Raw genomic sequence first — 14,311 nt, 5'->3', positions numbered from 1 at the left:
CCCCCCCCCCCCGTGGACAAATGCCCATATAAATTCTTTTTTTTTTGTAAGGACCGTGGACATTACACAACCCCCCCCCCCCCCCCCAAAGCTGTCCACGTGGTATGTGGATGGCCCCTAATCGATAGTAAAGCAAGAAATGGATGGAGTCTGATATTTAACTCAAAAACGAAGAAAATCCATATGGGACTGGTATGCGATCATAGACAGTGTAGGAAAAAAGGGGTAAAGTAAAGACGTAAAGTAAAGTAAAGAGACGAAAAAGATAAATTAGACATTGATTGGAAATTGTAATAAATATGTCGGAAAGGATAGTACAGGTGAAAATTTTTAAATAAACATTAAAAGCAGAAAGCAAACAAAAAATTACTCTGGATAATCGAACTTGTCGACAAAAGTGTCTAAAATGTTACCCAAAAGCTCAAAATAGTTGCCTTACAAAGTTTACAATTTTTCTGAGTCAAAATGCTGCACAGTAAGTGCTTATTGGGTTCGTGGCTTATACGTTAGTTGCTCGTTTAAGTCTCTGAAAAAGTTATATTTGTTTTTTTTTTCAGTTTGAGCAATAGTGCAAAACCTGTGTTTACCAGTGTATTCGAGTCTCCGTATTGTCGAGTCCGACCTGTACTCATAAACTAAAACTTTAATTTTAATAATGTATTTTTAGCTGCTTTTCAACGGATTTCTCTTGTTTTTTTATCAAAAATCGCTGATTGGCAAATCAGCTGCGTTGTCCACCAAAATGCAGAAAGCTATAATTTTATGACGTTAACTCGTGTACCTACTAGAGAAAAATACTGAGACTCAAATGACCAAAAAATACCTAATATAGGTATTTTCGGCATCAGACTGATGCCCAGAGTCTGGAAATCGATATCAGGCGATATTTCGAAATCCAAGATTTTAGCTAGAGTGTCTAATATAATCCAACTACCTTTTTTGAGTTTACCGCAAGGCTTCAAAACTCTTCTAAATTGCTTATTTTCACACCACATATTCTCTCCTCCAGGAGTTGTTTACAATTGGAGGCCGCTGACCAGCGGAATATTTCTCTTAAATATGAGAATCACCAGCCATACTCAATCTGAACATTTGAGAAAGGTTCGTTACCGGCCTTACGACGAAACTTTTTTATCATACCGGAACAAGAGCGTTGCAAGGCCTTCAAGTCCACTTTTAGAATGCATCTTTTGATTCTACCAATCAACTGTTCGTAATTCGTTGATCTCCACTTTTTTTTGCACCGAAGGAACACAAAATCCTAAACAAATCTTCGATTGGACGACACTGAGGTAGATTCGTTGGGTTTTGGGGTACAAATGGAGTCAAGTGGTTGTTCAGAATTGTTTGTTTTTTTTGACGTAATGTGATGGTATTTTATCTGGGCAAAACACATACTTTTCATCGGTATGGTGTTTCGAAAGAAAAAGAAGCATAATTTTGTTCAAACATTCGTTCTGGTATACATTTTGATTGATAGTCAAGCCACTAGGCTTGAACCATGATTTAGACAAACCGGAAAAAGTCCTTTTCTGCCCACTACTCTGGCCGGTCTTCTATTACCTTCCTGGCGGATTATAGTTAAGGTTTGCAGGAAATCATACACAATAAAAACCGAAAGATTTTCGCTTTCAAAATTGTTTACCGTGATTTTTTTGCTAAAATTGTTGTGCAGTTAATAGCAAATTGTACAATGCGCTTGCGGAATGCTCCTTGTTTCGACACCATTTTGAACTGAACTGGGCATGCATAAACAAAACAAAAAATACTGACATAAAGAGTATATTCTCATTTCTCTCTGAGCGTTGTTGTAGAGTAAGAGAGCCTCTAAAAAAATCCAAATTTTCAGTTGTCACCCGTTACTTCTTATTCGTTATCAAAGCCTCTTCCTGAGAGCAGGTGATATAAACAGTTTTGTCGATAATATTACATAAGATAACGACATTGATAATCGTAATTTTTTCATCTGTTCGATTATATGGCACCGAGAAAAATTTAAAAAAATTTTGGTAGCTGTGTATTTTTTTACTGTGTTGCACTAATATAGTCAGAAGATGTAGTAGTGTCAACGATGATTTTAAATATGAAAGTTTTTGTGGAAGTACGTATAAGCATTTTTAGTGATTTTAGCTTAATTTGCTTGTTTTGGTTTTCTAAAGTGCTGCCAGCGTTTCAGTGTTATTATTTTATGATCTTTACTCTAATTGAGCTATGGCTATTTTGAATTTCTTGGCTTTTAAATCCTGATTTGGGGTTTTCTTTGTCTTTTCCTTCTAATCAATTCATTTCCTATTTTAATGACTTAAATCTAATTTTACCTTTCCTTCAAGATTTCTGGGTACGCTTAAGGCATGTTAAAAAGCAAAACCTTGGTGCTACATTCCGATTCGAAACTTGACCTTCTGTTTATTTATACACATACTTCGCAGCCGACTGTTTAGTGTACAAGATACTATTGCGGGGCTAGCGCTACGATCCTACTGACACTAACAGTCTCTCCCGAGCCGAGACTCGAACCTACGACGACTGGCTTGTTAGACCAGCATCGTACCTCGAGACCATCTGGGAGACCATGGCATGTAATGTTCATTTATTTCCGCTTCGAGTAACTTACATAGGAGTTTCTCAACTTTCCTGTAAGCTCCGTGCGCTTAGGCCATCTTCATGCAAACTGAAATTAAAAGCAGCTGTTAAGGGAAAGTGAATATACTGCGATGACAATTCTTATTTTCTCGACATTTGTTGAATTTATCGTTTCGTCCAATTTTACTGGATAAGATGAGCAGTAACCGAAAACAATTCAATTAATGTGTCATTAAACTGCCATTTTGCGTGTTTACTTTACGTAGATGCTTGCTTATGTCACATCACTTTCCATTCCGTGGTTGACACCACTTTCAAAAAGTTATTTTAAAACATGTTTTATTTTTTTGTTGAACTTATCGATGCCACGATTATCGTCATTACAGTAGAGGCTTCTGACTATCTCAGGTTATGATGAACGACATTGCAGTTTTTTCTTTATTTCTATTACTACATTACTTTCTTTGAAGAAAAAAAAAACCCTACATTAGCTGCGTTCATTATGATACCGCATAATCAACTTCACTATTTCTAGTTACGAAAATAGTTATTCTTCTCTACTGATGAGCCCTTCTTGTTGGTGGCCGTACGCTCTAGAGGATGCGGTTATTATTCAAACGATGTTTACTGCATCGGAAGTTCCCCACACACCCTTTGTCTGCTTGAATTGTTAGCGCATAAGTGGTTCAAAATGAACATCAGCATCATGATAAACATGATCTGATTCGCGCTTATTATTCTTGCTATGGTTTTGATTTCATTTCCTCGCGATCATAACCGCAGACGGTTGCCGGCTGTTTTTCGTATGAACAACATGTTATGTGGTATGCCTATTTACTGGTCGTTTTGCCGCATGACTGCTCAGGTGCTGTGGGAGGCAAAAGTGCTGCATTTGCAGGATGTTAACATCGAATGCCGCTCTGGAGTCAATGTACCAGCTAAATTTGAACTCTATGAACAGTGAAATTAATCCAAATCGGTTTTTACAGATTCCAGAAAATCGACTCATTCAAAACTGATTATTTTTTTCAATTTCGGAATTACAGCAATTCATACTGAATCAGAACCTGAAATAATTGCAATCAATTCATTACTCTTAAACACCACAATAAATGATTAGGTTATTTTGCACCACCGCTCGTTCCGTTCGTAATTATGGCTAATTTTTCATTCTCTTCTCTTCTTTCCTCCTCCAGAATGGGTCGGCGATTCGGACTCGGATGCTGGCGGTCGGTTGGGACTGTGGCAGATCTGCCAGAAGGATGACCTGAAAGATAGCTGCAGCGGGAAACTGGAAAATTTGCTCGCCATGCAGTCAATCGCCTTCCAGGTTAGTTAGTAGGTTTAGCGGCGGCGGTGTTGCGATGCGATCCAAATCACGTGTAGAAGGAGAGGCTTGAATTTTAACCAAACAACCTCCTATTATTTGCTCTCGTTGTGCGATGGCTTAAATTGGGTTAAAATTCCGCATGCCTAGCATAATTTCCCTACTAGTTGCTGTTGACCGTTAGTGTATAGTATAAGTACCACCAACGGGGTGTGAATTTTACCTCCCTCATCCTACTCAAATACACTTATTATCATTTTTAATATCACTAACAAAACTGTGCCGTCCCGTGGCCGGATAACACAGATACAAATTCCTAGCTCATTTCATTTGGTTTTCCTCCCTTCCAGGTGGCTACGGTGTTCTGCGGTTTGGCAGTTGCCACATCGGTGCTGGCAATCTGCTGTCTTCTGCTGATGGTGTTTATGAAATCAACCACCGTCTTCCACATCTGCGGTTGGATGCAAATGCTTTCCGGTAAGCTTTTTCTCTCCCATTTCAAAACTCACTGCTGTCGAATGCGAGTACCGTTCAGGGCGAGGCTCGTAGTGAAATGAAAAGAAAATTTCCTTTGTTGGTTATCTGTTTTGATTAAGCTCTCGGTGAGTCAATATGGTTCGTATTTTGTATTGATATGTTCAACGTTATGAAGTAGTGGGTTTTGAGTGAATTGATTACCAATGACCGAAGTAGCGACCACTGGCGGTAATGAATGCACCTCTCAATGCGCTCCGTAACGTCAATCAGCTGCAGTTTTACTACTTATGCGCGCACGGGTTACGACAGTCCGACAGCGTCGGTTTCGTTGCAAACGTTGCGGTTTTTTTTATTTCCTTGCTAATGTGGTGTAATGCTTAGTGGGCGGCATTTCTTTGAGTAGCTCTTTTCCGTATTCAAAGTAAGACGCTGGTGAAGGAGCTGCCATGGAAAACGTGGGCAGATTCGGATCTGTACACTAATAGCGAAGAATTTCTTTAAGAAAACGTTGGTAAGATCGTTCTGAACTGTAACTGTATTATCAAGTAATATTAAATACGAGCCACTTGCCATTGATTTTCTAATATATTAGAAAATCAATAAAAAATAAATCAGCTTTAAATAGAAATAGATGCAGATAGGTTTTTTCTATAAAAGCACTGCCGGCCAGTGGGAGATGAATTGTAAATACACACACAAAACACACACACACACTCAAAGTAAGGCGCTGGTGAAGAATGTAACAGTAAGCGAAGAGAAGCCAACCAGCCATGTTCTTGAATACAAGACCCAGTGGTTGACGTAGGACTATGAAAGTATTGCAGTACTTGGTTTACCTTATAATTTTATCTAACAGTACAATATTTGATCTCTAATTACTGAGACACCAGTGTAAGTGTCAATAATCTATATCAAAATATATACTAAAATCATTCAGCGTTAACTGCTTGAACTTTCATTAGTTTGGGAATTCGAACTGTTCGAACGTTTATGAACGAAGCCCGCTTCATATATTCATTTTATGAAAATTTATCCCCAAAAATTAACTCCTAACTAGTATGTTACGTGTGGAGAGTGGCTGCAGGTCGTTGGGGTGTTCGATTACACAGTGCAATATTTTTTTGTCTTGGCCTCTATGTATGATTTTTTGATGAAGTTTGATGCGAAAATAAATTTCTCCGATTTCAAACATATTTCAACTTAAGGGGCAACAATGGCGCCATTTTGAATTTTTGAGATATCGAAAATTTTCGATGTGTTTTCGACGCCATTTTGTTTTAAAACCAAATATCAAAATTCTAAAAGTTTGTCCACATAAAAGCATCTTCTTACTCATCTTAAAAAAACATATCTTAAATCGGACAAAAAATGAGTTCAAAACGGTGATTCTACGAAATTGGTTTTGGCATGGTTTTAGTATATTTCACAAAGCAAAATAATATCGAGTATGTCTGAGCATTATTGGTAATGCGCTGATATCTAAAAGTGGTAGTCAAATTATATCTTATATAAAGTAAAAAAGTCTCAAACATCTTTGGTAGGTGTCTGATCTACGTAAAATATCAGCAAAATGTCGATTTTGCCCCAATTCCCCTACAATACTAAGATAGGTTTATCTCGACGTTAAATTAACTTATTTGAAATCTGTTGAATGTAATATCAAGAGTGCAAGCGATACTCGACGATACAGTAACGATTTGTCTTCACATAATCCTCTCCTTTTTGCGGAGAGGGGGTCGATTTTTTGTGTTATTGTCCCCAGCTTGTCTCGAGGTACGATGCTGGTCTATCAAGCCAGTTGTCGTAGATTCGAGTTTTGACTCGGGAGAGACTGTTTGTATCAGTAGGGTCGTAGCGCTAGCCCCGCAATTGTTCTGTACACTTAACGGTTGGCTGCGAAGTCTGTGTATAGTTAAAAGAAGGTCAAGTTCCTAATCGGAATGTAGCACCAAGGCTTTGCTTTGTTATTGTCGGCGGTAACCAGAGATCCGAAGTATACGAACTCATCTACCACTTCGAGTTCATCGCCGTCCATGATCACCGGTCGTGGTAGGCGAATGTTGGTGTCTCTCGAGCTTCTCTCTTTTATATACTACTTTTCGACGCAATTTTTTTAGTCCAACTTTCCTAGCCTCCATTTTTGGTCTGCCGTACATTGCCTTTGCCACCGCAAAGTCATAGGACGTTTGCGAAGTCGATGAGTTGACACCTTTGCTGGAAATCGTGCCTCTCGTTTTGATGCCCGCTCGTAGAATGGCACCATCGAAAGCAATACTGAACAACGTGCAGGATAGCCCATCCACTTGTCTCAACCATTCGAGACAGTCCCCGATACACATCAATCGATCCAAGGTAGCATTGATAAGTCGTGTCAGTTTATCAGGAAAACCGTAGTCATGCATCACTTGCCATCAGGGCTGATAAAAATCATTTTCACTACCGGAATTCTGTGAAAATTATAGTCAATCTTTTTCAATTTTCACTTCCTATGAACGCAACGACCTTTCAAACACTAGAATTTCATTCTTGAAACGAGCTGTCATACTTCGATGAAATAATGCATCGTATACGGGCACGAAATTAAATCTTCTGAAAATCCAACCATATGATACTAACCGTTTCTTCAGTAAAGCGAAAATGACGTTATCAACGTGACGCTTGCTGTCGTTTATCATAATGAAACGCTAAAATTTCTTTCTTGGCAGTATTTCCCTTTTCCATCACTAAGTCACGTACAGTACACAAGCCGAGTTTATAACTTTGCAATTCACACAATGAAACTCAGAGAAATAAATTTGAAACAGTGAATATCAAACGAACACGCTTCCACTGTGCCTGGTTGGTTTCACTATTGGTTTCCACTATTTTACGAACGATGAAAAAACGGAGAAAGAAAGAATGAAGATGGTAGAAAAAGCTCTGACATTCATGGTGGCTATTTTTCACTTTCATGCGAAAGCGCTATAATTTTTCAGCCCTACTTGCCATAGCTGGTCCCGCGTGAGTCCCGCTTGGTACTGTCCTACGAGTTCTTTTGCTAGAGGAGATAGACGGTGGAGCAGAATCTGAAAGTGGACGCTCATCGATATTTGGCCTCTCTCCAAGCTAGTTTTTTCCTCATTAATTCCGATTTCACTTTGAACTAGTCATTTCAAAGGTTCTTTGCGGACATCTTTTCGTAGAAAAAAGGTCCTTCTAATCAACAGGCCTCGGAAAACTGCGAAATTGATGCATTTTTGACCGTTGTCGTTCTTTTGGTGTGTAGGCTGCGAGGCCCTATCACCGCTCTATAAATCACTTCCCTACCATCCTGGGCGTTCATATACCCGATGTATGTATGTTGTCGCCAACTGCGCGCAGAACGCTTCCTTCTCGTCGTCAGGATTACCTTCGTGCGGGCAGTACACATTGATTAAGCTACAGTTGAAAAAACGACCTTTAATTCTCAACAAACACATTCTCTCGTCGATCGCCTTCTAGTTGATTACGCGATCCTGCATTCTAGCCAACCCACAAAAACCCATTCCTAGTTCGTTGGTTGCTCTGCCGCTCTGGTAGAATTGGGCCTTGCCACCACGGTCTCTTCACAGCTTCTCACCCTTGTGACAGATCTCCTGCAGAACTACGATGCCGAAGTTGCGGGGTTCTAACCGCTCCAATAGCATCCGGTCTCCGCCAACAAAATTTAGCGACTTGCAGTTCCAGGTACCGAGTTGCCACTTGTGGTCCATTTTTCGTTGCTTAGGTCCGTGCCGGATGTTTCGAGCTATGTTTTCTTGGTTGTCGCAGTGTAATTGTTTAGGTAGGTTGCCTTACTAGGGCCACACTATCGAGTCTCGTTATGGGGCTGCCAACTTGGCTATAGCATTCGAGGCAACACGTTTCTTAATTCAACCGTCCTCTCCGGGGCCGGACGCTGTTGTAAGCCGCCCCTAACCTGAGAAACAGACGCTCAGAAAGATTAGGTTTTCCTCCGAGGAGGTCCGAGGAGACCTTTCTCGTCAGCATTCGAACGAGCTCTCACCACGGGATGATAAACATGATCTTCGTTCGTATCCTGGCTGGTACCACGAGGAGGTAGGGATTAGAGTTGCTTGCTGGGCAGGATGCTACGGACCAACTTGGGGTCTATTTTATTCTTGCAAGTACACGATGGTACGCACTGCGCAGTCGTTTGCCAACCATTAACAGCGAACTGCTCAAACAAAACGTAGTTATTCTATTCTATATAATTCCTTTTAATCCTTTATTTGTAATATAGTACCCATTTTTTATCATATTTTAGGTATTTTACAGTCTCCCTCCCAGATGGTCTCGAGGTACGATGCTGGTCTAACAAGACAATCGTCGTAGGTTCGAGTCTCGGCTCGGGAGAGACTGTTAGTGTCAGTAGAATCGTAGTGCTAGCCTCACAATCGTCCTGTACACTAAACAGTCGGCTGCGAAGTCTGTGTATAAGTAAAACAGAAGGTCGAGTTCCGAACCGGAATGTAGCACCAAGGCTTTGCTTTGCTTTACAGAGTCTCCCTGCTATAGTATTATTTTTTGTTGCCATGGGCCTGTTTCCCAACCATTCATGTATGTCACACTGTTTCATTCTTGTTTGATGGCACTGAATTGATGTTCATCATCCACCGTGCGGTACATTTCAAAGATAGGTTGAAACGATTGATGAGTTCGATCGTACTATCTTTGACTTTCAGCCAGCAAACTACGAACACAGCACTGCGTGCTGCCGACTGGAATCCCAATTATTCACTGTAATGATATTAATGGAGCTGTGTCAATACTTATTGAATTCACCGACTGGTCCATCATGTGCCTAGATTGTGTCCCCGTTACCAGCCTAGGGACAGACATTGAAATGAGCTTTGTGTCAGTGAAGGTAAGATTTTGCCATCCATCCCGTAACTCGCCAGCCATCTGTTCCAAGTCGGAAGACTAGTCTTTCTTGGTTAAGTATTCGAGGTAATAATTTGAACCTGACGGCATTCCGGCTGTCCGCTTTGACTCCTCATCGGTTAGTGGCGACTAGATTGCCATCAATTGTTGCAGCCACGATCGTTTTTGGTCGAAACTTGAGCAGCGAAGTTTTTGACATTTTTCTCAATTTTTACGACTATTTGTTTTAAACAAGAGATGTATAAGAGTTTTTTTTCTCGTTTGGTTGAATCTGTGCGTGGTTCCTTGTAAACGAAAAAGAGTTAAAAACCGCCATGAAAGGGGCTGACAAAAAATTACAATCAATCTTTTTCAACTTTCACTGCGCAGTATCTACTAGATTTTCATCCTTGTAACGAGTTATGTAAGGCGTTGTACATTCAACATATTGAAAGTGAAAAAGTGACACACGAAACTAGTTTTTTTTTTCAAATGTTAAATTTTCATCCAGTGTTCTACCGGAACCTGCAATATAAATGTGCTGCTTGTGATTCGTTTCATGTTTAGTTCAATTTAATTTAGCAGGAATGTTCCACACCCCAGAAGTATTGCCCAGTCCTTTACCTGGCCTGGAAGACCCCGTTGCAATTCGGGCCTGAAATATAATCGAACCTTAAAAATTGCAGTCTGATCGGACTTTGGACCGCGCACTCCAGACTCTATCTGGTCTGATGTTGAACATTTGTCTAAACCACGTGGCCATAAAGAGGGGGACGGGGGGTTTGCCAAAGGATCACGAATGACCACGTGTTTATAATGACTTATGATTTATTATTGCCATCAAATTGTTGTTACAAAAAAAAAAAAAAAAAAACAATGCATTCATGGTCGTTTTATCCTTAGAGCAGTGCATTAGCCAAAATTGAGAAGCGCTTGAAGCTTTTCCGATTTATTTTCAATTAATAAATTTATTTGACACAGCTTCATAATTTATAAGTGTCACGGAAAGTTCGCGATTTGTCAGCAATAAGTTAATGTAATCAAATTTTTGAGGCCATACTACATATTTTAAATTTATCAGAATCAGAATCAGACCTTGGATTTCGTTGTTTTGCTTTCGTCTCGATTAGACGCAAATTGTTCATCTCCGTTTGAGTTCGCAAAATAACAATACACGAGTTATCGTACGGGTGTTTTTTTTTTGTCGATTAGTCCTTGTGCTGCGCGATAACAATAGACTGCAGTTTATCGGCAGAAACATCTTCTGCACACTGGTAGGGGCAGGCTACCCCGCCAGTGATCTGATACGCAGCTGATATATCAGCAAGAATAATTCTCCCGCACCGCTGCTTCGAAAGGTCCGTTCGTAGTTTACTTCAGGCCCATAAAGAAGCCTCCAAATATTATTCAAATCGGCAAGGACCTGGCAAAACAATTCTCGGACGTAACCGAAATTACAAAGGTTAGACCGAACAAACTGCGAGTTGTTGTGAGTAGTTTGAAGCAAGCAAACGCAATTGCTAGCTACGAGCTCTTCACGAGAGAGTACCGCGTGTACATCCCTGCCAAGGACGTGGAGATCGACGGTGTGGTTACCGAAGGAAGCCTCACGGTCGATGACATTTTGCGTCACGGGGTTGACTGCTTCAAGAACCCCCTGATTCAAGATGTAAAGATACTGGATGTCAAGCAATTGCATTCAGTATCCATCGAAGAAGAGAAGAAGAAATTCTTCCCTTCGGATTCCTTCCGTGTAACATTCGCCGGATCCGCACTATCGAACTACATCTCTTTGGACAGGGTTCGTCTGCCTGTACGCCTGTTCGTACCGCGGGTCATGCATTGCCAAAACTGCAAGCAGTTAGGTCATACAGCCACCTACTGCTGCAACAAGGCACGCTGCAGCAAGTGCGGAGGCAATCATGCTGAGACCGCTTGCAGTGAGGATACTGAAAAGTGTCTTTACTGCGAGGGAACTCGGCATGACCTTTCGGCGTGTCCCGCGTACAAACAGCGCGAGGAAAAAATTAAGCGTTCCCTCAAGGAACGATCAAAGCGCTCTTTCACCGAAATGCTGAAGAGTGCTGAGCCACCCTCGACAGGAAACACCTTTTCCTTTTTGCCACCCGATAAGGGTACATCTGACGATCCCGTCGAAGGGTGTTCTTATGCCATGCCAGAAGGATCTAGGAGAAGGAGAATGATCAACTCTCCTAATCTTTCTCGCAAAGGTCGCAAGATAACCCCTAGCGGAATGACCAATAAGCCAACACAAAAAGGAAGCGGTGAAGAAAAACCGAAGCAAGTACCTCCCGGTTTTAATTTTAAATCAAACCAGGAGTACCCACCGCTTCCTGGGGCACCAGAAACCCCTCGTGCACCCATTTCTCGATCAGAAGATAAAAAAGAAACAGGGTTCATAAAATTTTCTGATATTGTGGACTGGATATTTAAAACATTCAACATACCAGATCCCCTACAAAATATTCTTCTTGCCCTTCTTCCTACAGTGAAAACCTTTTTGGAGCAACTAGCAGCAACTTGGCCCCTCATTTCAGCTATCATATCTTTCGATGACTAATACGGCGAAAGAGGTTAGGAATTTTATCACTGTATTACAGTGGAATTGCAAAAGTATCATCCCCAAATTCGATCTATTTTCTCATTTGATAAATACATACAATTGTGACGCATTTGCGCTCTGTGAAACCTTTCTCAATTCAAACGATCAACTCAATTTCCACGATTTTAACATTATTCGTCGAAATCGAGACTCACACGGTGGAGGGGTACTTTTAGGGATTAAAAAGTGCTATTCCTTCTTCCGAATCGACCTCTCCTCGATCTCGAATATTGAAGTCGTTGCCATTCAAACGAATATGAATGGAAAAGACCTATGCCTTGTTTCGTTATATATCCCTCCATCCGCGCGGATTGAACAGAGGCATCTCACTGATATAGCAGAGTTGCTTCCCGCGCCTTTTTTGATATTGGGAGATTTTAATTCTCACTGTTCGCTATGGGGGTCGCTGTACGACGACAACCGATCTTCTCTAATCTGTAACTTAATCGACGACTTCAATATGACACTTTTGAATACTGGGGAAGCGACACGTGTACCTAATCCTCCAGCACGTGAAAGCGTGCTTGACCTATCCCTTTGCTCGACATCACTAGCGTTAGATTGCCAGTGGAAAGTAATCAATGATCCCCACGGTAGTGATCACCTACCAATCGTTATCTCAATTGATAATGGGTCAACTCCAACGGATCCAATCAATATTGCGTATGACCTCACACGTAACATTGATTGGAAGTCCTATGAGACCATAATATCGCAAAGAAGCGAGTCCCACGTGGAACTTCCTCCGGAGGAAGAATACGCGTTCCTTTCTGGCTTGATCATCGACGCCGCGACTCAAGCTCAGACGAAACCGATACCCGGGGTAACGATTAGACGGCGCCCTCCCTCCAAGTGGTGGGACAAAGAGTGCTCAGACCTGTACGCGCGGAGGTCCTCGGTGTATTTGGCCTTCCGAGAACAAGGCACTATCGATTTGCTCCGAAAGTACGATGAACTGGATAGACAAATGAAGAGCTTGATAAAAGCAAAAAAACGCGGATACTGGCGGCGGTTTGTGAACGCGTTGTCGAGGGAAACAGCGATGTGCACTTTTTGGGATACCGCCAGGCGCATGCGGAATCGTAACGTTTCGAATGAGTCCGAGAAGTATTCAGATCGCTGGATACTCGATTTCGCCAAAAAGGTCTGTCCGGACTCTGTCCCCGAACAGAAGACCTTTCGCGACGCGTTTTTAGTAGCTACGAAAGAGCCTCCATTTTCGATGTTGGAATTTTCAATAGCTCTCCTCTCGTGCAACCATAAAGCTCCAGGATTGGATAGAATTAAATTCAACTTGTTGAAGAATCTACCCGACTCTGCAAAAAGACGCTTGTTGAACTTGTTCAACAAGTTCCTTGAGCTAAACATTGTTCCGCACGACTGGAGGGAGGTAAAAGTCATTGCTATTCAAAAACCCGGAAAACCCGCCTCTGATCACAATTCTTATAGGCCGATTGCTATGCTCTCTTGCCTCCGGAAATTAATGGAGAAAATGATCCTCATACGGTTAGACAAATGGGTCGAAACAAATGGTTTACTTTCAGATACTCAATTTGGCTTTCGCCGGGGCAAAGGGACGAACGATTGCCTAGCGTTGCTTTCTACTGAAATTCAACTCGCCTTTGCTCGAAAAGAGCAAATGGCTTCTGCATTCTTGGACATTAAGGGGGCTTTAGACTCTGTCTCTGTTGAAGTTTTAACCGAGAAACTTCATTCGCAGGGACTTTCACCAAATTTGAATAATTTTTTGCTCAATTTGTTGTCAGAAAAGCATATGTATTTCTCACATGGTGATTCAACAACTTCCCGAATTAGTTACATGGGTCTTCCCCAGGGCTCATGTTTAAGCCCTCTCTTATATAATTTTTACGTCAATGACATCGATAAATGTCTTGCAAATTCATGCACGCTACGGCAACTTGCAGACGATAGCGTTGTATCCATTACTGGAAGCGAGGCTAACGATCTGCAAGGACCATTGCAAGATACCTTAGACAATTTGTCTGAATGGGCTCTTAAGCTGGGTATCGAATTCTCTCCGGAGAAAACTGAGATGGTCGTTTTTTCTAGGAAGCATAACCCAGCTCAGCTGCAGCTCCTACTAACGGGTAAAACAATCACTCAGGTTTCAGTCGCTAAATATCTCGGGGTCTGGTTCGACTCTAAATGCACCTGGGCTTGCCATATTAGGTATCTGACACGAATATGCCAACAGAGGATTAATTTTCTTCGTACGATTACCGGAACCTGGTGGGGAGCTCACCCAGGAGACCTTCTAAGGCTTTACCAAACAACGATATTGTCTGTAATTGAGTACGGGTGTTTCTGCTTCCGCTCCGCAGCAAACACACATTTGATCAAACTGGAACGAATACAATATCGTTGTTTGCGTATTGCCTTAGGTTGCATGCAGTCGACCC

At 41.4% G+C, this 14,311-nt stretch overlaps 1 protein-coding gene across 5 annotated transcripts in view; it reads left to right on the top strand.

Moving 5' to 3' along the window:
• Positions 1-14,311, top strand: part of LOC129723888 (LHFPL tetraspan subfamily member 3 protein) — a 64,888-nt gene that overhangs the window by 32,380 nt on the left and 18,197 nt on the right. For all 5 annotated transcript variants that reach the window (XM_055678375.1, XM_055678372.1, XM_055678373.1 and 2 more), the window contains exons 3-4: positions 3,780-3,913; positions 4,261-4,387. In XM_055678375.1, the coding sequence (XP_055534350.1) occupies positions 3,780-3,913; positions 4,261-4,387 (261 nt within the window). The remainder of the gene's footprint in view (positions 1-3,779; positions 3,914-4,260; positions 4,388-14,311) is intronic.

The sequence above is a fragment of the Wyeomyia smithii genome, chromosome 2 (assembly GCF_029784165.1).
Source record: "Wyeomyia smithii strain HCP4-BCI-WySm-NY-G18 chromosome 2, ASM2978416v1, whole genome shotgun sequence".
Lineage (NCBI taxonomy): Eukaryota > Metazoa > Arthropoda > Insecta > Diptera > Culicidae > Wyeomyia > Wyeomyia smithii.
Note: the sequence above shows the minus strand (reverse complement) of the source record. Positions and strands in the feature narration are given on the sequence as shown.